Below are 24154 nucleotides of genomic sequence, written 5' to 3'. Positions count from 1 at the left end.
TTTCTGTGGACATCTAAGTGAGGTGGGTCTTACGTAAAAACTAAAAACCTAGGACATTAATTTATTTATATGTAATAATTGGTAAATTAATACATATACTTTTATATTTAATAGAAAAAACGAATGGAATAACGATTTGTTTAAAGCTGTAACTGAAACAAAGAAAAATAACATAAAAATCGGAAGAAAGTAAAAGTAACAATTATTTCAATCGTACAAAAATGTAAAGCACAATTAAATGATGAAAAGAATAATATAAATGCTGAGAGAAAAGTGAATTATGTGTCAATATCCACTCCGAATGCTTTCAAACCAATTTTAGCATCTTCAACTTCCTAATAAAATCATATTTATTTAGATTTGTGAAAACCTGATGCGAAAAACCTTACTTTAAATAACTTTTCTGCTTCAGTGGGACGGTCTCTCAACTTTCGGACGTCATAAATTAATAAATGCACAAAATAGGCCTACAAATGCTTTGTAAACATCAGAATACTCAGAATATTTTAACCATAAAACATTTTGTCTACACTTACACCAAAACCCATTAGAGAGAATACCGGAAGCTTAAAAATGACAACTTCAAAATGAAATATTTTAATGAGTTACAAATGAAAGCATAAACTTACTAAAATGACGGACGTGAAAGATAAAAATGGTCTAAACACCCATTTAGTCAACGAATGAAATAACAACAAAAGCCATATATAAATATACGGCAAAATAGCTTTTCCAAATTTGTCTATCGGACGATGAGCTGATGCCATTTGCTCAATAAAGTCAAAAATGATTTTAGGCTATACGTTGCAAGAAGAATATAATACGAACTGCAGCCCCACGAATTAATTATATTTATTTACTTATGATTGCCTATAGTAAATAGTGACGCACAGGTACTATTTTATGGAAGGCGGTTAATACTTATCAAAAAAAAATTTAATGAAGGTTATGTTCCTTTTTTAAGTTTTTATTTTAAATGTGACTGTTTTTAATAAAATTTTTATGTTCAGTAAGGAAGACTTTAACTTTTTATTATTACTATTTGCATGTAAGTTTGCAAAGCAAAGCCAGTTTTCATCTGACTCTTTAAAAGGCATACGAAATAAAGATATTTTATTATTAGTTGATAATAATTAATCTTCCGTTAATCAATGATTGTTATTTAAATTTTGATCAGTTGATAGTAGCTGATTTGCAAGTTTTTTTTAAGTTAGTAGATGATGGAAATTTAAGAAAAAATATATGCATGCGTAATTATGCAGTTTCATTATGCTTTGTTTTTGCTATTTTCAGTTACCTTATTTTATTAAATTATTATTTCGAAGATGACGATGCTCGGTCGAAATTTTACGTCGTCGAAGCTCAAAAGAATTGGAGTTTCTCGTTTTGATGAGAGCATTAATTTGAATTTGGCTCGATTTGTGCGCGCATTGATTGAATATTCTGCTTCAAACAGCAATCAACTGCGCTCATTTGAAACAGGCCAATTCTTAATTGAACAAACGCAAACGGTATAAAAAATCGCAGGTAAGAGTTGAACAATAAAATCCAAGCATAACGTTAGCAAAATAGAAACAACAATGGAGCATATACGAGGTATAAATTTCAAATTAAACGAAAAGATGAAAGTAGAAAAAACAGATGAATAAGAAATTTTCATAAAAGCCTTTGCTGGTGGTGTTGTTGCTTTTTTGTCTTTGTTATTTGCAAAATTGATTAACTTTGCCTGTGCAATAATTTCGCAACAGAATTGGCAAATGTTGAAATTGATAAAATCTGAAAATTCAGCAAAGTGAATAGAAAGTAATAGTAAGTGAAAGTGAAAATTCGGCAAGTCAGTTTTTCCATGACTATTATTCTAAGCGTTCGTTTATCAATTGTGTGTGCATGTGTGCAGTGGATGTAATTGGCAGAATCGTCAGGAGATGGCCGCTTGACCGTTGAGAATCGATCTGGCCAATTCGTCCAAATCCGCAGCGGAAGTTTTAAGCCTCGCCCCTGTCTATTCGTTTAACTAGCTAATATTTCGATCTGACCACAGCTTCAAGTGTATGTCAATTTTTGGATGTTGTATTCTTTTTTCTTTCCTTTCTGTTCTACTCTTCTTCCAACAAAAATTACATCATGACGTCAGTGGATGTGAATAATTTTCTTTTTCTTTTTTTGTAAATCTATTTCATCACCATCATCACCAACGTTCTATGATAAAATTAACAAGTGTGAAATTTCGTTTGTTATTCTATTTTAGTTGAAAATCGTGTCCCTTCTAAGTTGTACTTGTGAAAAAATGAAATTAATAAAACGAAAAAAAAATCCTACAAATACATATAATATGTATACAGCATTGTTGTTATGAAAATATGATGAATGAATTACATTTCAAAGTATATATAATAAAAAAAATTGTTCTATTCTGTTTTACATGTTGCTTGGTCGTGTATTTTCACTTACTATTGTCAATTAGCATGTATTGATTGAAGAATGGAAGATTGCAAAGTATTGAAATGGTCATTGAACAACAACATTAAATGACCGGGGCTAGCTTTAAATGCTGACGCAATATACTGGTCACGTATTGCCGCTAAGTCAACTGAACACATATATATACATATATATATATATATATAAGCAACGACGTTGACCAAATTTTATTAGACTTGCTGAAGTTGTTGTTATTCAGTGTGAACAGAAGTCATCATGCTAGTTGGTGGTGGTGATGCTGGCTGCCGTTCTGCGGGTCAGCTTCTATCCTCGATTCATTTGCTTCACCAATAAAGCTTTGTGATCAAGTTGAAGGAAAAGTTTACTTTTCTCTGAACAATATATATATATATATAACTACTGCCAAGACAAATCTTACAATTGATTTTTCAGCTAACCTGTACTTCTGTCTTTCCACTGACCACGAAATATATTTTACACTACTTGTTATCAACTTTATTCTTTATATTATTATCATCATCACCACATTTCATGAAAAAGGTAAATTATACATTTATTCATCCATTATGGCATTGTTATTAATAATGAAATGACATAATTGCATCATTTTATAAACAAATCATCATTTGAAATGTAATAGGGAAATAAATTTTAATTAAATATTATAAACTAAGATGTAAATTTATTAGACTAATTTAAAGAAAAAAGAGTATAAAGTATATATTAAAAAAAACATCGAGCTGATCATTAATTATCACGGTGGAAAGCATTTGTTTAGCAGAATCAATCTCTGAAACAATGTCAAGTGTAAAATTTATTCCTTAAATTTCCATTTGGAAAAGAATTCTCAGTTTCACAACGTGCCAACATTTGACAAGAAGAACATTGTACTTTTGCAGTTGAAATATTTAATAGGTCAGATGGAGATTTTATAGATAAAGTTAATCTATATTTAGAACAATAATTGAACACTTTATTAACCATTAGTAAAATATTCGTCGAATAGTATGATGATTATATTTATCGCTAAAATTGAAACTACTATAACAATTTAAAATTTATATTTCAAATCAAATCGACTACAACAATTAGAAGTTGTGTGATTTTTTGGCAAAATTCTTCATCTTAATTAGTTATGAATGAAATTATTACGCAATTTGCAGCATTGATAAAAATTTCTCTTAAAATAAGCAAATAAAAAGTGCGAACAGAGTCAAAGTCATGCTGAAGAACAATTATATGTACCTCCTCCTCATTTTTGGCAGCTCGGATGTCATTCCAAGCTGCTGCTGCTGCTGCACATTTGAAGAAACTTCTCTGAAAACAACTGTTAAAACATTTTAACGCTTTCAAGCTATTGTTGACAGCCGATGAAAAGGAACCTTCTTTTACTTTCAAGACGGGATCTGTGTTCTAACAAGATGATTTACTAGAGCTTCAGTTGTGGTGGCAAAGCGTGCCTGATGTTTCTCAACTTATGCAATTCAAGAAATGCGTGTGCCTGTCATTTAAGTGCAGCTGCTGTCCTTCGCTCACCACCTTTTCCTATCTCTATCTATCGTTGCCTTGCATGTTGAACGTATAAAATTAAAATATGAACGTACGTGGTGGTGCACAGCTTAAAATTTCACCCACTGGTCATTCATAGCATATCGCCCTGCTGATTCAACATAATTGGATATTCGAATACATTTGCATGCAAAACCTTTTGTTCAATCACAATCTACGAATATTTTTTTACTTAAAAAAAAAGTATTTTACTGATTTTATGAGTTTTTTTGCAACTTATTCATCTGCCTTTTATTTTTGCAATGCATCATCTTCCGCTCATTCTACCCTTTTCCAGGTTATATATACATACATAGATATATCTTATTTAACAAAATATTTTGTTTCAACTCATTTAAATTTAATTCAATTAAATCATTATTTTATTTATTAATGACATCAGAAAAAAATTGCTTTTTATTAGTAATTTTAAAATACCTTATATGAAATTTCTTATTTCTTGGATTCACGCATAAAACTGTTGGGGTAACTGAAGTAATAATAATATCTCTACATGTGTTATCACTGTGCTTGCTGATAAGCAAAACTAGAATTCACACAAATTCATTGTACATCAATGCATGCATGTCTGATGTACATTTTGATCAAAACTGGTAATGAAAATATGAAATTTACAAAATGTGAGATTTGTGAATGGAAATTTCCAAATTGCACTCTGATTTCAATGTCATCATTATTCTCATTTAGCTGATGATGATGATGATGATTCATTTGAAAGAAAAAATAATTAAATTATCACATGAAGAACTGTGAATTTATAAAAAGACCAATTATTGTGTAATAGAGAAGAAATGAAGAAAAAGTGAAAATTAAGAAGAATAACCGTAAAATTTAATGTACGAGAATCATTTGAAACGTCGAACTTGTGTCCTTGCTTGCTTAGTGGGCCCAGCCTAGAGAAATGCATGTTGCCTATGACAACAGCTGCTGATTAGTTAATTTAAATTGCGTCGATTTCAAGGCGGTATTCGAACAATGATCATCAAAGTAGACGGACACTGCCGAAGCAGCTGCTGGATCTTTTTTTTTCTTCTTCTTCTTCCTGTAACACTCGCCCGGTTAGTCATTTTTCATAATCGTTGCAAAAACAAGCGCGCTTTCACGCTGAGCTTTGGTTGTTTTCAAAAAATTTTGCAAAATTTGCCTCAACTTGCCCGTGATTTATGTCCAATTTGCACCAAACTTCTCAAGATATTTTTTCTGCAATTTCACTGCTGTCGTCAACTTTCGGTGAGAATTGCTTTCAGCAGCTGAGTTAATTTGCAACAGCATTTTTCGTTACTTATTATTTTATCAAAAATATTTATTTATTGTAACGATTGATCGAATTGAATGAGCAGAAAATTATTAATAATAAAGTTAAAAACAACAGCCTAGCGTAGTGTAAAATATTTTTGAAATATTTCACTTGAGAAATGAGATAAGATCATTCTGAATGTGTGTTTTCGAAGTTTTGCTATAAACTTCAATCAAGCGAGCAAAGCACTGATCGTTGGTTGAGCAGAAAAAGAGAAAAGTTAAACAAAGTAAGTAAAATTAAAAGCTTGCTTTAAATTAGCATAAAAATAAGTTCATGCCAAAAATAGATTTTTCCCATCACTTCAGGCGGCAGTGTTGATTTCATTTGCACGATCGGAAATCGAGTGGAAAATTGCATTTCGCTTTTATTTACTTAGTTATTCAAAATTTGGTCCTTCTTGTCTTCGTTTTATTACATTTAACGGATGAATCAGTTCTGTTGAATGTAACAGAATAGAATAGAATTGTTTCAAATTCGAAAAATAATCACAAAGCTTTTTTAAACTGAGATGAGCATTGAATAATTAATTACTTGACGTTTCGAAAAATACAATTTTCTTTTAAAATTATTTGCTCATACATTATTATACAGTAACATTTACAACTGGAAAGTTGTGATAAAAACAAAATGAAAAAAATCGAATCAACTACTACCATTTGCTTTTTTCCTTTTTTTGCTAATTCATCCAATATATAGAACGATGTGCTAATAGATCGATCAAATTGAGACGCCAATTTGAAACATGCCATCATCATCTTTCAAAGAAGAAGTAAAAAAAATAATTAATAAATAAAAACAAAAGAATCATCTCCGAACAATTATTTTCCACTCCACCTGGTATATTTTAGCTGATTGATCAGACAAACGGCATTGTCAATTTGTTCATTTACTTTTTTTTACCTAATTGCACAACGGAAACGTTCGATTCTATTTATGAAAAAGCGAGCGAAATTGTCAAAATCTGTGAATGCAGATTTTCAAATCCAATGGCCTTCTTCTTCTTTTTATTATTATTATTTTTTCATCCTTTCCCTCTCCAAATTGCAACGCCTTTCTATTCTGTGAAAAGCCTATTTAAAATGATTAGTGTTTCCGCTAGGAAAATTTTTATTGCTTCAAGTTCAGTTGAAGTAAGCTCGTGCCACAAATCCGTTACTGCCTACCCGCCTGCCTGCCTGCCTGCCTGTCTCCCTTTTCTACTACCTACCCAGAGCTTTTTTCACCAGTTTAATTTTAAAACAAACAAAGCCATATAAACTACCTGGACATTATCGTCACCTCAACATTTCAACATTCCAGAAACAACGAGAAAACTGTTGGTGGTAATGAAATCTCTTTGCAAATTATAAATATTAAAATATTTTTTCTAATATATTATTAATATACATACATCTTAATTTATATAGTTATATGTATTTCTTTTGAAATATATTCCAACTAAATCATGTAAACAGAAAATGTCAATCTGAACAGAACGTTGCCCTGATTTCATATGCTTCTCTTGTCAGTCAAATGATGAACATATTAATAACTTTGCATAGCAATGACCAGAACATAACTGATTTCAAATGGGATTGTGAATTAGGTTTCTTCACCTATCCTCTGTCAATTGTCATAATATCCAGGTGTTATTATAATATATTTTCTACAGTCATATAATTATATATACATGCTGAGTGAAAAAATCTGTCATTTATATTCAACTGATAAATTACAATCATCACCATTGGAAACAACTAGATGTTCGACTGGATGCATTATATAAATATTATTTTGAAGTAGAAGAATTTTCATGAAGAGGAAAAAGAAAAGTAAGAAAATAAATTTATGCATAAAGAAGCTGCAAATAAGTGTTGTATAAGCTAAACAGCTGCTGTCCTTCGCTGAACGTGAAAATCATTGGACAAAGCTTTTACACCAATGACGAGAATGAATCAGTGCTACCAATTGGAACAGATTTTCTTCTTAATCAACCAGTATAGGTTAGGTTAGCGTGCAATGCCTAATTTGGTTTGGTCTGTACTATTCGGTGACGAATTTTTCTCACTATGTAATAATAATAATAATAATAATAAATGAATTGCTAATTTTCTCTTCGGTCATTCTTCTGTGTACCCACCCAATGGATATCGATTGGCAATTGGTTACAATGTATATATTATAATCTAGTATTTCTGATCATCAAATCTGGTGGTTTGTTATAATATTTGAAACTTACATCCATACTCTTCCACTTGACATTTTTATTGTTTTCTTTTTTTACTTTCAAATTTAGAGAAAAATTGATTATTGCCTTAATTTTCCGAAGAAAAACATTTATCATCTGACAATAATTATAGCATTACTACTTCTTTCTTCCGTGCGCGCTAATACGTTCTCCTTTCAAACAAAATCATAAATTTCTAAATTGAATTCAATTGTGATAATATATTTTCAGATACAGCGTCAGGAAATCAAATTCAAATTTTGACCATTTTCAACATCCGAAAATCGATGAACATCGTCAATACAAATACTCCACTGATTTTTTTCTCTCTCATCTTTATTACGTGTGGAAAATTTAGTAAGTTTTATTTTGATTATGAAATTTCTTTCAAAATTTTCAATCAACTCCAATAAATCTTACTCATAATAATAATAAGTGATAATTATAAATATATTAATTGAAAATAATTTGATTTAAAATATAATTATCATAAATAATTATTAAAAAATTAAGCAATAAATTAGATGTGCAAATGTTTGAAAGATGTTTTCATTAAACAAGCTAATCAATTCACCTTCTCGGATGGATAAGCCATTCTGTTGAAAAGAAATTGCATGGTACCCACTAGCATTCGGTCTTTTGGCCATCCTTGTACAATGATTATTTGCTAATTGACCTCTTGGTTGGTCGATTCCACATTGAACAGATTATTGCTTTTTGCTTGATGCTTTCTCATATTTATGCCCGATCTCATCGATTGGATTTATAAATACGTGATGATGATTCTCGAAACAGATTTTTACCAATTTACTGACATCTCATCCCCTTTCATTTGCGCAACAAAATGAATAAATGAAATTTCTCTATTCTTCATAAAAACAATACTTTCATTTTACAATAAATTATTAATAATTCTTCTTATTGTAAAAGTTATTTAAAAGTGACAAGTTTTTTTTGCACATCAATGGCATGATAACAAATTTAACTCACCACTGCGCTTCATGAATAAACAATGCAAGTAAATGTTTCTGATGAAAAGCATACTGTTATTTTTAGACGTTCTAATTGTATAACTTTTGACAATTACTTTTATATATGAAATAAAATTTTTATAATTTTTACAGTCAGCTCACCCCCTAAATTGGAACACGAATCAGAGCACGTTGTATGGTTTCACATATCGAACACTGGACAACCGAATAAATTTTCTTTGAAATGCGAAGCTACCGGTGATCCCGAACGGTAAGCAATGATAAATTGCAATGCTAATTCCACTCCCTGTACTATGTGTAACGGGGTAAATTGAACTGTTTCAATTTGAGCATAACCGTTTCTGAAAATTCAATTCAACAATTTACACACATTGTCCAAATGCGAACTTTGCAATAAGAATAATTTAAATAATTGCTTAATGTGAAATAAGTGACGCGTGAAATTCCTTCCTTCGATAATTTGTAGCAAATAGCAAAAATGAGAAATTGCCTTTATACAAACTATACACGTCAACCAAGTCGGCATCACAATAAGCACATGCGCCGTATGTTTCAAGATAAGCTGATGGAACCAATCTTATACGTATTCTATATAGTCGCCATCGCTTGTCATCGCTCCCATGCGAGAAAGATGCAATCAATTTTTGCCAAAGCAAAGTACTGCCAGAAATAGTGGTATATATATTTGTTTAGTCGATGCAAAATTGAAAGTCTGTCGCTTGAAGCGTTTAGTATCTTTTCATGCGGAAAAGTCACAGCTTAATTTCCAGTCAGTCATAACTCATATATTTATAATAACTAGAAAATATTTAAGATACAAAATCACTCAAACCTTTTCATCATATTCTGTAAACTATTGTTTTATTATGCTTCTGATTTCTGTTTTGCATTTCATAATATTCCCATAAAATTCAATTTCTAACAGATTATAACTAGCTAGCTGCTTAACCGTTGGAAAGAAAATGTTGCATTGTCTAGCGTTTTCCACTCATTGCAAAGCTAGCTAGCTGTCACAGCAAAAAGTCAATCTAGAGAAGCAGCAGTAGCAACAAGGAAGATAATCATTTAATTTAAAAAGAAAAACATGAACAGTTTGCGTCAAGAGACAATCTCATTTCCTTTAACAATCTGTTAAGTCAACCGTCAAAAAATGAAAAAATAACAATACCTCGTTATATTAAATTTACGCGTTTATTTAACCAAAAATAATTTAAATACATATATAATTTTTAAAATTCATACATTAATTCTTTATTAATAGTAGATTTTAAAGTACTGAGCTGATTTTATTCAGCTCTTTTCAATGAGATTGGGCAGTATTGCACGCGATAAGTGCATTTGGTAATTTAATTTTGATTTTCTAAACATGAATTCTAAATGAACATCAAAATCAATTATAAATTCCTCATTCGGTGGCATGATTAATGGGAAAATTATTCCGTATCTCACGTCAAAACAATTTTTACATCTAATTCCATTATTTGTTTGCATTAATTGAAAGCCTCCAACAGTGATCTGATACGACCTCAATTTGAATAAAATAAACTGATAAATCTATCTTTATTTGCGTACTATGCATTGCAGTTTTCCTTATTCTTTTAAATGTTTTACAACAATAACCATTATTTTTTAAATTAATTTAATGAACTGAAAAACCTTATACCGCCGGAAAGCAATTTATACTAAAACTTAATGTTTGTTAATTAACTAAGAAAATTTGAACACAAGAGAAAAGTACATATATGTATGTGTATGTGTGTGTCATTTTACTGATGTTCATATCTGGGAGAGTTTTATTAGCATACAATTTTCCGTTTCGATCCATGTCAAGGTGAAAAGGTGACAAAACTGACAATTGGACCCTACCGGACATTGCCTAGTGATAATGCGTATTATATCTGTTCTGAAAGAGGCATATATACTTGCAAACAATAGACTGAATTCTTAATGCTAGGAAACTGAGAATTTGCATTTTAAATGAATGAAAATTAAAAACTACCTCTTATTTCGCAAGTTTGTTCAAAAGAGCAAAGTACGTTTGTTGGCCTTGTTTTGAATTAGCTTAAATTAGTATTGATGATTTCATTGATAAATATTTTATCAATAAAATCATGTTCGAAAAAACAGGAAGTAAAATTTTAATAAAAATCAATAAGGCAATTAATTGTTAACTACGTTGATTTGACTAACTGAATTATTTTGTAGTTTCATGTGGTTCAAAAATGGAAAATCATTTGTTGTTGATGGACACCGTGTAATTTGGCAAAGAGCCGGCCAATCCGGTAGTATTACATTTCTACACCCTCAAGTCGATGATCAAGGCTACTATCAATGCAGCGTATCAAATATTTATGGTGTGGCGATGTCTCATATTTTTGAAGTAAAAACTGGAGGTAATTTTAAATATTCTCATCTTAAGTTTAAATACATTTCAAAAATATATATTCAAGTTTTGAATTACTTTGATCGACGGCCCGTGAAAGATGTTATCGTTGAAGAAGGTCAACCTTTGACATTAGAATGCAATAAACCTTACGGTGTTCCATCACCCACAATATTTTGGTTATACAGAGATTTGAAAAAAAGTTACGCTATGGATACGATTCACCGAGAACATATAACAAGTAAGAAATTGCAGAACACAGAACTCTAGTAATATTACATAGAAAAGAAAAAACAATAAATGTTGTGTACGGATTTGAAATGATGATGATGATAATTTCAGTTGAATAAAATATACCGTAGTATGTTAGATAAAAAATAAAAAAAATAAAGAAAAAACTTACAGTTCATTTATTTTCTAAATTTTACAGTTGATGGCGATGGAAATTTGCAATTTTCATTTGTAAAAAGCAGTGACAGTGATGAATATCGAATTTATCAGTGCGCTGCAACAAGCCCTGTTTTGCATGATGAGTATCGTGCCGGAGACGAATTTCGTTTGCTCGTATCTCCAACTGAAAGTAAGTTTATTTGTTATTATGCATAAATTAGAACAGATTTCATTCTTTTGAAATGTAAAAATACTTTTTCCTGTCAATTTATTTAGAAAAAACTGCCTCTATTAAAAAATTATGGACATCACCAACTAATATTGTCCTGCAAGCAGGAAATGATCTGCACTTAACGTGCATCTTCAGTGGAAGGTAATCTTTCAGTAGAAAAGTTTAAATATTTATGAAATATACTTTCCTCTTTTAGACCACTTCCCTCCATACACTGGTCAAAGAAAGATGCTCAACTGCCAACGAATAGAATTGCTCATAAAAATTTTGGAAAAACCTTAATCATAAAATCAGTAATAAGTTCTGATAAAGGGACCTATATTTGTGATGCAAATGGTCTAGTTCGACACGAAATGCATGTAGAAATATTGAGTAAGTTCATTCAAAGAAGTTAAATATCTATACATATCTAAAATTAATTTCGACGAAATTCAGACGCTCCTCAATGGGTTGACGGACCACCAGCAGACCTCAACGTTGCTGAAGAAAGTAATGCTGAATTACATTGCAAAGTTTTCGGTGATCCCCAGCCTATCGTACGATGGTTTATTAATGGACAGCCAATAACTGGTATACTTAATTAATAAAAAATGTATAAAATAATAAATACATGTACTTTAAGATTTCTCTGAAAATTCTCGTCGGCTTCTTTCATCAAATGGTGAAATTTTGAAAATAGTGAATCTAAATCATGATGTAGATACAGCCGTGTACCAATGCAATGCCTCCAATCCTTTAGGATATATTTTTGCGAATGCTTTTATAAATGTATACGGTATGTTGTTTATTATATGAAAAAAATATGGAACCAAGTACTAAATATTTGATCTTGTAGCTCATGCTCCTCGTTTTACTACTGAGGAAGACGAAATTGTTCCAACAATTCTTGGTCAAGATGTAGATTTGGATTGCAGCGTTGAAGCTGCTCCTAAGCCTGAAGTTAAATGGATGGACAATAAAGAGCGGGAAATTAAAGATAGTCGACCTCGTTTTCACGTAAAAAAGACTATTATTTATCATTCAAGCTTTTTTACATTTATTTGTAATATTAGATTCTGAGTAATCACACACTACGCATATCAGCTGTTACCGCGAAAGATGCTGGCCTGTATTTTTGTCATGTGAACAACAAATATGGTTTAAATCGAGCTAAGAGAAAGCTCGAGGTTTACAGTATGTTCCAACCTTTTCCCACATTTCATAAATTCAAAGCGATTTTATCACTGATAGAAGCAACGCAGTTTCTTGTTGAACTGAAGCCTGCAAAAGCAATCATTGATGCAAATTCGAAATTCAATCTCTTTTGCGAAGCGAAAGCAGACGATCGACTTGAAATAGAATATTTGTGGTATAGAGACCAAATATTACTAAACAATGCAAGTGACAATGCATATAGGTAATCAAATTTAAAAAATAAATTCCTAATTAATAAATACAATTTTTTAATAGAATTGACATCCCCAACAAACTCGAAATTGTGAAACCAAGAGGACGTCATTCTGGAATTTATACATGCGTTTCAAAAACAAAAGTTGATACACTGAAAAGCAAAATGCAACTAATTGTTAAAGGTATGTAAACCCTTTTCTTCAATTTCTACGACAAAGTGCTGAATTGAATTGCTTTCGAAGATGTCCCAGAAAGCCCAAAATTACTAAGTATCGATTGCAATGAACGAAGAGCATTAGTAAGATGGGCAGCAGCTTATGACAATCACGAACCTATTACAAAATATACTGTCGAATATGAGACTGCATTTCACAAAAATGTTTGGATTCCTGCCTTGGTGAGTTATAATTGCATTTTCAAACATCCAAAATTGTAATATAAAATCTTGTAGACTGAAGAACAGACTGACCAAAAAACATTTGAAGCTGTAATCAACCTCAGTCCGTGGGTCAATTATACGTTTCGCGTAATAGCTTCTAATAAAAGAGGAGCTGGTACACCTGGATATTTGAAAGCAACGTGCCAAACACCTCCATCTTACCCTTACACAAATCCAAAAAATGTAAGCGCTGCTGGTACTGAAAAAGACAACCTGGTGATTTATTGGGAGGTAATGTTCTACATTTCTCACAGCTGCCATCATTGCCTTAAAAATGTATCATCATCACAAGCAACATTACTCTTTTAAAATTAATTTTAGCCGATGAGCAAAGAAGAATGCAATGGTGAAAGATTTCGATATTTAATTCGATATCGTCTTGATGAACCTGGTACCAGTTGGGAAGAATTTGAAGTAGAAGATCCACTTCAAGATCATGTTGTCATTAGAGATCAGCCAACATTTCGAAAATATGTTGTTCAAGTACAAGCTGTGAATGCAATTGGACGATCGTTGATGACTCCAGAAATGTATATTGGTTATTCAGGACAAGACAGTAAGCTAAACTTTAAATAATACCAAAATCATGTTTCCATTTCCGTTTTTTAATAATAATATAATCTAATCTAGTACCAGTAGCAGCTCCAGAAAATGTCAAAGTTACTGAAGTGATCAATTCAACAAGCATAGTCTTAGAATGGGATCACGTTGATCCTGATTCCGTCCGCGGTCATTTCTATGGATATAAGGTAAAAATACAAATCTGCCTATCAGAAAAACGGATCATCTTATTTATTTAGATCTTATGCTGGTTGGTTAATGATGCTGGAAAACGCGTTACAGATAAACCAAAAGTTACACTCGCACCACCAACCGAACGAACTGCAGTTTTGAAAGATTTACAGCCTATGAGTACATATCAAACAGCTGTCTTAGCATACAATTCTATGCATGATGGACCTACAAGTTCTTGGATATACATAACCACTCCTGAAGGAAGTACGCACATATTTCATATTCAATTATTTTCATTAGAATTACAAACGAAATTATTTTTTCAGCACCATCTGCAGTTAGAAATTTACATGCCAAAGCGTTAGGCGCTAATACAATTTTAACAAGCTGGGATGCTCCAGAAACTGCACGGGGTCGTTTACGTGGCTATTACATTGCATTTAAAGGTAATAATATAATACTTTATTATTATTTTGAATGCTAAATATTTTCTTTATTCTAAAGGAACGACAGAACAAGAAAAGGAAGAAGAAACTTGGGTGCCTTATCCACGATCATTTTACTTGTATGAAACTGCAAAACCGGCCACTAGATATGAAATATCTATTTGGGCTGAAACTGGAGGAGGGGAAGGTGAAAAAGCGTATAAAATCGTTAATACGTGGGATGTGCAAGGTAATGAATAATGTTTTTTTTCTAATTAATTTAAATCAAAAAATAATAATTCATTCAGATCCTGCTAAACCGGAAATGAAAATTACTCTTTCGGATTCAAATTCCGCAGAAGTGATATGGTTGCCACCTAGTAAAGGCATGCCTGGGACGATGTTTTATGTCAATTATTCATTAATAGGTTATTTTAAATGATACATTTTATATTTAAATTAAAAAATTATTTCATCACTCCATTTTCAGGATCAAACAAATGGGAAATTACCGACACTGTCAATGTTCCTCAAAAGCAAGTGATCATAAGAAATTTGCAACCAAACGCTGATTACAGCGTAGTATTAGTGGCCAAAGATGGTGACCGTTTTACAGAATCTGAAGCTCAATTTTTTCACACGGTAAACAGGACAGTTCTTATACCTGACATGACCGTGGGTATGCCTATCACATTTGATAAAATATCTATTGAAAAAATATGTAATATTTGCTTATTTATGTAGAACAAAGCCTTAGTGGTGTTGCCTGGTTTATAGCCGTCGTTTCAGCAGGTGGCGTTTTAATTGCTTGTTTGGTTATTTTATATGTTTTCCGTAAAACCAGAGGAGGCAAATATTCAGGCAAGTTCTTTAAATTGCATGATTTTCCATTTGCAAAGCAAAATTAAAAATTTCTTACATACCATTTCAGTTAAAAAGAAAGAATTAGAAAGAGGAACTAATGCTGATCGAGATGAAGAACGCACCTTTATGGAATACCAATACGGCACAGGTTGTACGGATATCGGATCTTAGCAGTACAATGAAAAGCTAGTGCTGCTATGTTATGACCAGTTAGAAAGGATAAAAAAACAGCATACATTTATTATGTTTCTACTTGTTGAAGACAGCACTTTTTGTTAAATAAACACTTGTTTCCTTTGTATTTTCATTGAAACTGACAAAAGAAATACAAAAAAATGCATTTTGAGGAAACATTTTGGCGGAACATATGTAAATCCACTATTGCCTAAGTGTCAATAAAAAAACACAGATGTAAAGAATACGCATAGTGCTTTAACATACACTGCTTGCTAATGCTCAGTGGTGAAGATATTTTAAATGAAGCCTTTTTTTAACATACAAAGAGACAGACTAACCGCTAAGAATAGAAAAGGCTCTTTTCAGTTGAGCCTGTTAAGCGCAAATATTCTTAAATTCACCCTTTAGAACATATTTGAGCAAAATAACAGTACTGATAAGTAATAATGAGCAGATAACAAATAAACAAATAAAATAAAATAAATACCTAATAAAATATTGGTGAATAAAAGGAAATGTTGTCATGGTTCGGCAAGCGATTTGAACTCGTGTATCAACTTCTTTTTTTCCTGAATAGCTTTCCACAGCTCTTCTTGTTCTTTCTTCACTTGCAGGCGATTTGTTGAAACATCTTCATCAGTTAAGTGAGTAGACAATTCAATTATCTTAAATTTCAAAAGGATTAAAATAATAACAAAAACAAAATGCAATAAAACGTACGCTAGCTTCGGTCTCATGAAGCAAAAGTCTGCAATTATTAATAGCTTCTGCATCGCTAACTGATTTGAGCAACTGGTGCAAAACGCAATAATTAGCCGTTTGCAATAGTTTCAATTCCGTTTCACGGTCAGTAAGTTCTGCCGTCACTTCATTATCGTCTTCTTCAATACCATTCAACCAAGAATTGCATAGCTCCTGATCGTTCCAATCAACAAATTCAATCGAATCTTAAAATTAAAAAAATAAATACATTTTGCCATAAAAAAAGTTTTCCCTTAATTTAAATGTACCAGATTTCATTAAAACAATTTAAATACAAAAGTATGATAAATTATTTGATAATTTTTACTTTCTTTAATATCACTAGCACTTCGACGCGTAGTGGGTCCTCCATCCTGTCGAATACTGTTCAAACTTCCCATGATTCTGGCAATATGCTGATTTGGATGTCCGTTCAATTGGGATTCATTGCAACTGCTGTTATCAGTCATTTCGGCAGACGTGTCAGTTTTATCAGCGCTAAAGCGGCGCTTTCTTGTGTCAACCTTTGTAGAAACAGACGAAGCATTTCGTTTCAAATTATCTCGCCTTTTCCTTTGATCCCTAAATAAATAATTAAAATCTGAATAAAACAGAACAACTGAAAATGAGTGAAACAAATAAATACATATATGCATGTTTATTTTTAAAAAGTGAAACGATTATTTCAAATTAAACAATGTCAATCCACTATATTCATTTCTGAACATTTTTAATTCAAACAATTAATTTCATTCCTAATAATAAATGAAAACATTAAAAATAATAAACGACTGATAATAAAAACATGAATTTCATTAATAATTGTTGCTCAAATAAATTCAGATTCAACCTATTCAAAAATGTATAATTCAATATATTTCAAAATACTGAATATTCTGCCAATAATTTTTAAATTAAATGTTGAATATTATATAGGTCAAAATTATTAATTTATACTGCAATATAAATCGTGCTGAAATAAAAGTTTTACAAATTAAACCTGAAAATCATTAAATGTATGAGAAAAATTTTTGTTAACATAATATTAAAATCAATAAAATCAACCTGTGGTACTGTATACAATAATCAATAAGATTCAAAATAATATGACAATCGTAACATCAACATATTTTCTATTTTTAAACAAATAACTGTGTTTTGTGCATTTCTTGCCTGAAATATACTGCTTTTGTGCTAAAATCGGTTCAAAGATTTTCAGTTACCTACTGCCATCTATACAAACAAAAGAACAAATAAAACGGTTTAATTACCCGGTTCCTTTATCTTTAATCGTTGTTAAACGCCAATGAGTTTTCGAAGAATGCGGTGATCGATAGTATTCTGCTGACTTCATTGAGTTGCTTTCTTGAGCAAACTGTAATAAGAGTGTTCTGTCTGCGTCAGATGGAAAATTTAAATATTCCTGAACAAAATTCCAAAACCTATCCGGTATCGGATTAGGCACAGTATAATAATAACGAGCGGTGGGAGATAATGCTGATGGGTCAACTGAAGTGTTTTCGATCTCTTTCTAAAATCAAAAATTTCTGTTATAACAAATGTATGTTTTAAAAAGAAAAAAACAAAAACGAACATTCTGAGATACTGTTGGTGTAGGTATAAAAATTCGTTGTCGTTTCAAAGGAGTTCCATTGACAAGTGTTGTACGAGGAACTGATTTACAATTTTTGTCCGATGCAAAACTTGAGTTACAACTGGATGAGCACCTATAAGCTAATGCTGAAGATCTTCCGGATAAAATGTCCAATGAACGATGAAGCTCGGTAGCACGAAGAAAAATAGCATTCAGTGCAAGATTTAGATCGTTACGAAGCCTTGAAATGTCCACCATGCCCAGAGGTTCCGCTTTCAAATCCCGAACTGCAACTAAAACAAACACTTGTAAACATAATATAAAGGCAGAAAACAATTTAAAAACTATTAAAACATGAATTACTGCTGTTTCTGAAAATTCAATAATAATGATAATCTAAAATTAAAAAACAATTCTATAAAATTAATATATTACAATTATAAATAATTATTTGTACATATATTCGAGGAAACAATGCAACATACAGCTTAAACAATTTAAAAGAATTTAAAAAATAAATAAGTAAAATAATATAAAATCAATCATTATATTTGATTAAACAAATAACAAAAATATATTTATTGAAAAAATATACGGTTAATCTTAATTTTCTATAATTTCAAAAACTAACCTGAAGAGATTACGGTACAGCGTTCGAGGCATCCAGCAGCATTTAAGTTTGGCCGATCAGGAATAACAGTTTCGATGTCCGAATCATCTGAAATGACCAATCGTCTGCAGACCTTTCTTCCTCTTCTTTTCGGACTAGCGCTTGAAGGTGTAGATGTATTGCTTTTTTCCACTCGGCTTGAGGACCGACTTTTCATAGCAAAATTCCGCGATTCCGGTGACCTTTATCTGAATGAATAAAAACCAGCGAACAATGAACATAAAAAAGAACCTGACTGTCATTTACAGTATGAAAACCTTAAGTTTTCAATGGTCGGCTGATAATAAATATATTTTAATATTATAGTTATAAGGAAAAAATAAAATAAATGAAAAAAACAATCAATTTCATACTATCAGAATAAAAAATATCTACTAGTATGACCGAATGAAATAGTAATTGGGTTCATATGAAATCTATTTATTTAATCAGTTAAAAAATAATTATTAATGCAGCTTCATTCTTTATTTTATATTCTTGAACTTCATTACTATTAATCGTGCTTTACAGTCTAGTTTGAAAATCAAAAGTAATGTTCTATATTTTTAAACACGTGAAATAGGTTACTTTGTTTTATGTAGAGCATTATTTTGTTAAGTACGAAAAATGGAGTGGGTTAAATGGAGAAAAAACGCATTATATATATGAGCATTATTTAAAAATAAAAGCGATTAAATCTGCTTTAAAACTTTTTTAAGGAAAAGTTGAGGTCAAAGACAAAAATTATTTTCACTTTACTGCGTAATTTACATGGTTTTGTTGAAAAGTAGTGCTTGACTTGGTACAAACGACAATGAAGACATTTTCAACTGCATTACACATAAGAAATTGTGTTTACAACAATGCGAAAGGACGTCCTATGCTTGTACAGCTTTCAAAAAGATCTTTATCAAATGAAATTATTTCACTTCATCGTTTCAACTTCTTACCGTTTGATGTGATGCAAGATTTATTAATATCAATTCATGAAAACTGTTCTCTTCCATGGTGGGCTTGCATTGCTGGATGCACAATTTTGGCAAAAGCGGCTACATTTCCTTTAATGGTGATATCGCAACGAAACTCTGCAAGATGTGCCTTAGCTGCACCACAAATAGAGAAAATGTTAAAAGATTTACAGTCTAAAGTTGACGAAGAAGCATTTCGTTATTCTTGGCCAACAAAACGTAAAAATATTGTTTATCGTTTAAATGTGAGAAATTAAATGCTTTATTTTTTGAAAATATAAAATTTCAAATTAAAATGAAGCAATATTTTTGCTATTTATTTAGGCAAATCGCATTGTTAGAGAAATATATTCAAAATACGATTTTCATCCTGGTCGCAGTTATGCGCTTGCTTATGCTCAGTTTCCATTATGGATCACATTGTCTATGTCAATCCGAAGTATAGCAGAACCGTCATTGTTGAATGAAGGTAAATTAATATTTTTTGTTAAGCAGAAAATCCGTATTTTAATTTTTTTCAGGAACGAAGACCCATTTGGGAATGCATGAGGGCGGACTTTTTTGGTTTAAAGACTTAACAATACCTGATTCAACTTTAGCTTTGCCTGTGTTATTGGGTATCTGCAACTATGCCATTTTTAAAGTAATATCAGTGTAAAAATACTTTGCATATTGCAAATTGCTGAAATTCTTTAGCTGCATATGCCTGTCATTAATAAAGTTACGCCAACAATGAAAAGCAGAGCATACATTGCTTTTGGAATTTGTATGAGCTTCGTTCTTCCTGTGATATCAGCTCTTACTCCATCAGTAAAATTTTCTATAGTAAAAGTGACTTTTACAGTTTTATTGAAATATTTAGGCACTTGGCTATTTTTGGTTGCTTTCATCTACTTCCACCTTGATCATGTATGTTGTCGTTAAGCAACGGAAGCTGAAGAAATTGTATGGAATTCCACCATTACCATTTGATTCAAAAAATCCCTTTTCTGATATGTGTAAAGGATTTTTTAAATCGCCTTTTGTATGAAAAATGAATAATTATATTTTTTACAATAAATTTCAATTACACACATTCATATATGATGCGTTCAGGTAGTAGTAGAAAAATTTGTAAATCAAAATTAAAAGAAATTGAATGTAATAGCTTAATGATCTAAAAGTTATTGCCATGGATCTAAAACTGACCATGCAATGTAAAAATAAAAACACGTTAAAGATATCTCATAAAAGGTTTGCATTGTATTTGCTTTAAAATTTTTTCTTAATATTTTTTAAACTGAAACCCTAAAATATGCCGTTTATATGATAAAATAATTCTAATGATTGTTGTTTTTAGAAAATGAGTACTTATAAATTTCAAAAAAGCGTTTATAAATGATTAATACTTACCTTCGACTTACTGTAATCAACTTCAGTTTTCTTAGGTGTTACTTAATATTAAGTTTAATTGATATTAGTTGCAATGTCTCAGCTAATCGAAGACTTTTTGTCTGTAACTGGGACTACTGACCACGAAGTTGCCAAGTTTTTTCTAGAGTCAAGTGATTGGAATTTGGAGGTAAGACTTTAATTTACCTTGATACTTCAAAGTTTTTACCCAAATCTTTTAGTAAATAATTTCATGTTTTTAAAGCTTTTTCAATTTTTGTGTTTCGCCTGTTTTCGTTTGATTAAATGTTTAGCTTCTAGTTGTTGCGGATGAAACTGCTGTAGATACGATATCAAAGGGGGTGCGTGCTTATCGCGTTGTATTTTCGATAGGTCTTAATTTTTTTCAGCATTTTCACTTATAAGAATTTTTTTCGTATAATCTTATGTTTTAAGGGAACATTTAATAGACAAATTGATTATTCAGTTGAAATTGTTATTTCTTTCGTTGCTTCATTAATTTGTTAGGGTGAAATATTTAACTCTTAATTTTCAAAATGCATTACATATTATTTATTTATTGTTTTTATTTATAGTATATTTGATACAGTATAATTCTTTTTTACTACGTATGATAGCATTTTAAAATATACATAATGAGCAGCAGCAATATTTTATTAAGTGAGGTGGTCTGATTTTTGTGATTTGACTTTGAAATTATCTCCTCTAAAAGTCGATTTTAGAAATTTTTTTTAAAAAATGAAACATTGATTTTCCGTTGTTGTTGGTTTTAACTTGATTGTCATTATTATTCACCGTAATGTATTGTGACCCAGAATTGAAATGAAGATTTCTTTTTTAAATATTATAAATTTGCTTTTGATGTACCAGCATGTTGCATAAAATAATAACCTTTGAATTTTTCAGGTTGCTGTCCAAAATTATTTTGAAGGGAACGACGAAGATTCCGATTTGTTTAACGTTAGCGAAACAGCTTTAGCTGCTTCTCCTGCTCGTTTGACAGAATTGGATTCTGAGGAAGAATTTGTCGCCAATTCAGAAAATAAAGTGATTAATCCTACCAACGTTTCGGATTCATCTCCAGAAATGAGTCGAAAGTTTGCTACACTGTTTGACAAAGATAAGAAATCTGGCCGTTCGAGTGACTCTGATGATGAGCAGCAGCCATTTTATGTTGGTGGTGGACACAAAAGGTGAACTCTATTGAACGTCTTTCAAATACATTATACATTTCATATTTGTAATTAATTATCAATATTGTTTTACACAAGCAGAAAAAAATAAGCTTGGTTTTTGAATAGTTCAATTTGTTGAGTGATCGGTTTCGGCAACACATGAATCATGTATTATTATTTGTATTCATTTTGAGTGATTTTAGTGGTCAGCAGGTACTTGGACCAAAGCCGGATGGAGGACACCACATTGTGGAACACATGATTGAAAGTTTGAAAAAGTGAGTTGCTATGAACAAGAATGCATAACTTTACTGACATCTGAATCAATTAGGCACGGCGCTGAAGTAGTCAACAAACAAGAAGAAGCTGCTTCTTCTCAACAGTCAAAGTTTGTTGGTCCTGGATTTCGTTTGAACAGTTCTTCCGAGACACCACAAAATCCTTCTCCACCAGAAAACAATGAGATCAATGTAATTCTGCGAATGTGGCAGAATGGATTTACTGTCGATGATGGTCCGCTGCGCAAATACGAAGGCAATGAATCGTTTTTGAATGACGTGATGAATGGGTACGCATGTGAGCTGTTTTCTTGCTTTGTAAAACAATGTTGATGTTATTGTTGTTTTTAGTAAAATGCCAGAAGAGCTCGTGAAAAGTCATCGTAATCGTTACATCACGTTGGATTTTGAAGATCGTCGTATGGAATCATTTAAACCGCCTGCACGGCCGAGAAATCCGTTTTCTGGTGAAGGTCATATGGTGGGAAGGTAGCTGATTCATAATAATACTTTAATTTTAGTATTAATTTTTTTTTAATTTCAGCTACGTTCCTGCGGTTAATACTGGAAAAGGAAACGAACAAGTTGCAGACGTGGCCAATGTTGTAGCAAAGCCGGTGGATGAAGGCAAACCAACAACTACTGTAGTTGTTCGTTTGTTGGATGGATCTAGAGCCCAGTTTCGCGTAAATGTCGACAACACCATTGAAGATCTGCGTGCACACATTTGCAAGTAAGCATTGAAAGAAAAGTTCCTGCATAACGTTTAATATATTTAATCCATTTGAAGATCTCGACCGGAATATGTGAATGAAAATTTCGTTTTAATGACCAGTTTTCCATGTGCGAAGTTGGATGATGAAACTAAAACTATAGAAGAATTGCATTTGGAAAATGCAGTGCTTTTGCAGCGTCGGTCAATATGAGATTTTTAAAAAGTTGAAAGAACAAATATTAATTTTAATATTGGTTGGCTAGATAGAGATGAGACTTCGCTTCTCATTTTGAAATAAAAGATGGTTTATGGGCATATTAGTTGTTGTTTTCAGATTGCGTACGGTGGTTTAAATGCACACGTTCTTTTCATGCTGAATTTGTAAATTGTCATTTTGATAACTGTTTCTTGCAGCATGACTTCTAAAGAATTGGTTAAATTTTTTGGCATTGACAAGCTTATCAATGCGTGGAATATTATCAAGCAGAATGGTGGCATTTGGAGAAGTTTGGTTATGGCTTATCGGTAGGTTTTGTATGATTTCAGTTTGAAGCTGCTAATAATTCTGTTGTATATTTGTGAATTTCAGTACCGATACAGTGAAAGGAGGTAATCTGATCGGTATAGATGAAAATGGTAATCGTTACTATGAAAACAATTCCCTATACGTACCGCGAAATCGATGGGTTGTCTACAGTAGAAAGGTGTGGCTAAATTACGACGCGTCTCAAATTTCGGCGGAATGGCAAGTTGCTGTTGAAATTTGAAAAAATAAATCCTTCAGTGAATTTTTGAAAATAATTTTCAATCAGGTTCAACTGGCTTCATCATCAAACCGACATTCCGCCTACGGTAGAACGTGTAAAACAGCGCAGTTGGATGTTGCCTCATATGGAAAATATGAGCGGAACCGAAAAACGATTCATTACATACAGTACAACTCGTACAAAAATTGAAGCTTGGGTACCTACAACGAAGAAAACAATGTGATATTTATTAATGTTTTAAAAATGTTTCGTCATTTTTATGCCCATATTTTGAAAATATGTCGCTTTGTATAAAGTAGTTGCTGTAAAATTGAAAATTTATTAAAAATTAT

The 24154-nt window shown here is 31.5% G+C and overlaps 6 protein-coding genes across 6 annotated transcripts; 4 read left to right on the top strand and 2 right to left on the bottom strand.

Moving 5' to 3' along the window:
- Nucleotides 1-358: 358 nt before the first annotated feature.
- Tsp_10964a (conserved hypothetical protein) lies at nt 359-394 on the top strand (the record flags this gene model as incomplete). Its single annotated transcript, XM_003380938.1, has 1 exon — nt 359-394. A coding segment is annotated over one exon (36 nt), but the record flags the coding sequence as incomplete, so codon positions are not given.
- A 509-nt stretch (nt 395-903) lies between these two features.
- On the top strand, nt 904-1517 carry Tsp_10963 (conserved hypothetical protein). The gene is made up of 4 exons (XM_003380937.1): nt 904-913; nt 1011-1048; nt 1124-1198; nt 1326-1517. The coding sequence occupies exons 1-4, from the start codon at nt 904-906 to the stop codon at nt 1515-1517; spliced, it is 315 nt and encodes a 104-aa protein (XP_003380985.1).
- A 7173-nt stretch (nt 1518-8690) lies between these two features.
- On the bottom strand, nt 8691-9349 carry Tsp_10962 (hypothetical protein). Its single transcript, XM_003380936.1, has 3 exons — nt 9342-9349; nt 9017-9169; nt 8691-8850 (listed from the first exon to the last, which is right to left on the bottom strand). The coding sequence occupies exons 1-3, from the start codon at nt 9347-9349 to the stop codon at nt 8691-8693; spliced, it is 321 nt and encodes a 106-aa protein (XP_003380984.1).
- A 1369-nt stretch (nt 9350-10718) lies between these two features.
- On the top strand, nt 10719-15556 carry Tsp_10961 (putative fibronectin type III domain protein). Its single transcript, XM_003380935.1, has 21 exons — nt 10719-10902; nt 10960-11133; nt 11323-11472; nt 11559-11655; nt 11711-11886; nt 11950-12084; nt 12137-12289; nt 12350-12510; nt 12567-12910; nt 12964-13085; nt 13146-13300; nt 13355-13558; nt 13664-13898; nt 13973-14091; nt 14143-14341; nt 14404-14523; nt 14582-14752; nt 14811-14930; nt 14993-15181; nt 15247-15317; nt 15452-15556. The coding sequence occupies exons 1-21, from the start codon at nt 10719-10721 to the stop codon at nt 15554-15556; spliced, it is 3384 nt and encodes a 1127-aa protein (XP_003380983.1).
- A 508-nt stretch (nt 15557-16064) lies between these two features.
- Nucleotides 16065-18705, bottom strand: Tsp_10960 (conserved hypothetical protein). Its single transcript, XM_003380934.1, has 5 exons — nt 18510-18705; nt 17879-18171; nt 17556-17815; nt 16613-16866; nt 16065-16291 (listed from the first exon to the last, which is right to left on the bottom strand). The coding sequence occupies exons 1-5, from the start codon at nt 18703-18705 to the stop codon at nt 16065-16067; spliced, it is 1230 nt and encodes a 409-aa protein (XP_003380982.1).
- A 636-nt stretch (nt 18706-19341) lies between these two features.
- Tsp_10959 (putative NSFL1 cofactor p47) lies at nt 19342-23822 on the top strand. The gene is made up of 13 exons (XM_003380933.1): nt 19342-19740; nt 19820-19964; nt 20017-20138; nt 20192-20404; nt 20970-21056; nt 21794-22080; nt 22257-22340; nt 22394-22630; nt 22692-22829; nt 22885-23073; nt 23131-23256; nt 23470-23580; nt 23645-23822. The coding sequence occupies exons 1-13, from the start codon at nt 19342-19344 to the stop codon at nt 23820-23822; spliced, it is 2316 nt and encodes a 771-aa protein (XP_003380981.1).
- Nucleotides 23823-24154: the final 332 nt, after the last annotated feature.

Source organism: Trichinella spiralis, assembly GCF_000181795.1.
Source record: "Trichinella spiralis strain ISS 195 chromosome Unknown Scfld2, whole genome shotgun sequence".
NCBI lineage: Eukaryota > Metazoa > Nematoda > Enoplea > Trichinellida > Trichinellidae > Trichinella > Trichinella spiralis.
Note: the sequence above shows the minus strand (reverse complement) of the source record. Positions and strands in the feature narration are given on the sequence as shown.

Excerpts from the sequence above, each read along its gene's own strand:
- Tsp_10963 (XM_003380937.1), top strand. Across the intron at positions 1,049-1,123 it reads TTTATTATTACTATTTGCAT|TTGATAATAATTAATCTTCC; the intron begins GTAAGTTTGCAA and ends TTTTATTATTAG. Across the intron at positions 1,199-1,325 it reads TGATAGTAGCTGATTTGCAA|ATGACGATGCTCGGTCGAAA; the intron begins GTTTTTTTTAAG and ends ATTATTTCGAAG.
- Tsp_10962 (XM_003380936.1), bottom strand. Across the intron at positions 8,851-9,016 it reads GATGCCGACTTGGTTGACGT|AAACGGTTATGCTCAAATTG; the intron begins GTATAGTTTGTA and ends TTGAATTTTCAG.
- Tsp_10961 (XM_003380935.1), top strand. The coding sequence starts at position 10,719 with ATGTGGTTCAAAAATGGAAAATCATTTGTTGTTGATGGACACCGTGTA. Across the intron at positions 13,086-13,145 it reads AATGCAACTAATTGTTAAAG|ATGTCCCAGAAAGCCCAAAA; the intron begins GTATGTAAACCC and ends TTGCTTTCGAAG. Across the intron at positions 14,092-14,142 it reads GTCATTTCTATGGATATAAG|ATCTTATGCTGGTTGGTTAA; the intron begins GTAAAAATACAA and ends TTATTTATTTAG.
- Tsp_10960 (XM_003380934.1), bottom strand. The coding sequence starts at position 18,705 with ATGAAAAGTCGGTCCTCAAGCCGAGTGGAAAAAAGCAATACATCTACA. Across the intron at positions 17,816-17,878 it reads CACCAACAGTATCTCAGAAT|AAAGAGATCGAAAACACTTC; the intron begins GTTCGTTTTTGT and ends TTTTGATTTTAG. Across the intron at positions 16,292-16,612 it reads TGCTAGTGATATTAAAGAAA|ACTTTTGCTTCATGAGACCG; the intron begins GTAAAAATTATC and ends TAATAATTGCAG.
- Tsp_10959 (XM_003380933.1), top strand. The coding sequence starts at position 19,342 with ATGAAGACATTTTCAACTGCATTACACATAAGAAATTGTGTTTACAAC. Across the intron at positions 22,830-22,884 it reads GAAGGTCATATGGTGGGAAG|CTACGTTCCTGCGGTTAATA; the intron begins GTAGCTGATTCA and ends TTTTAATTTCAG. Across the intron at positions 23,257-23,469 it reads GCAGTGCTTTTGCAGCGTCG|CATGACTTCTAAAGAATTGG; the intron begins GTCAATATGAGA and ends TGTTTCTTGCAG.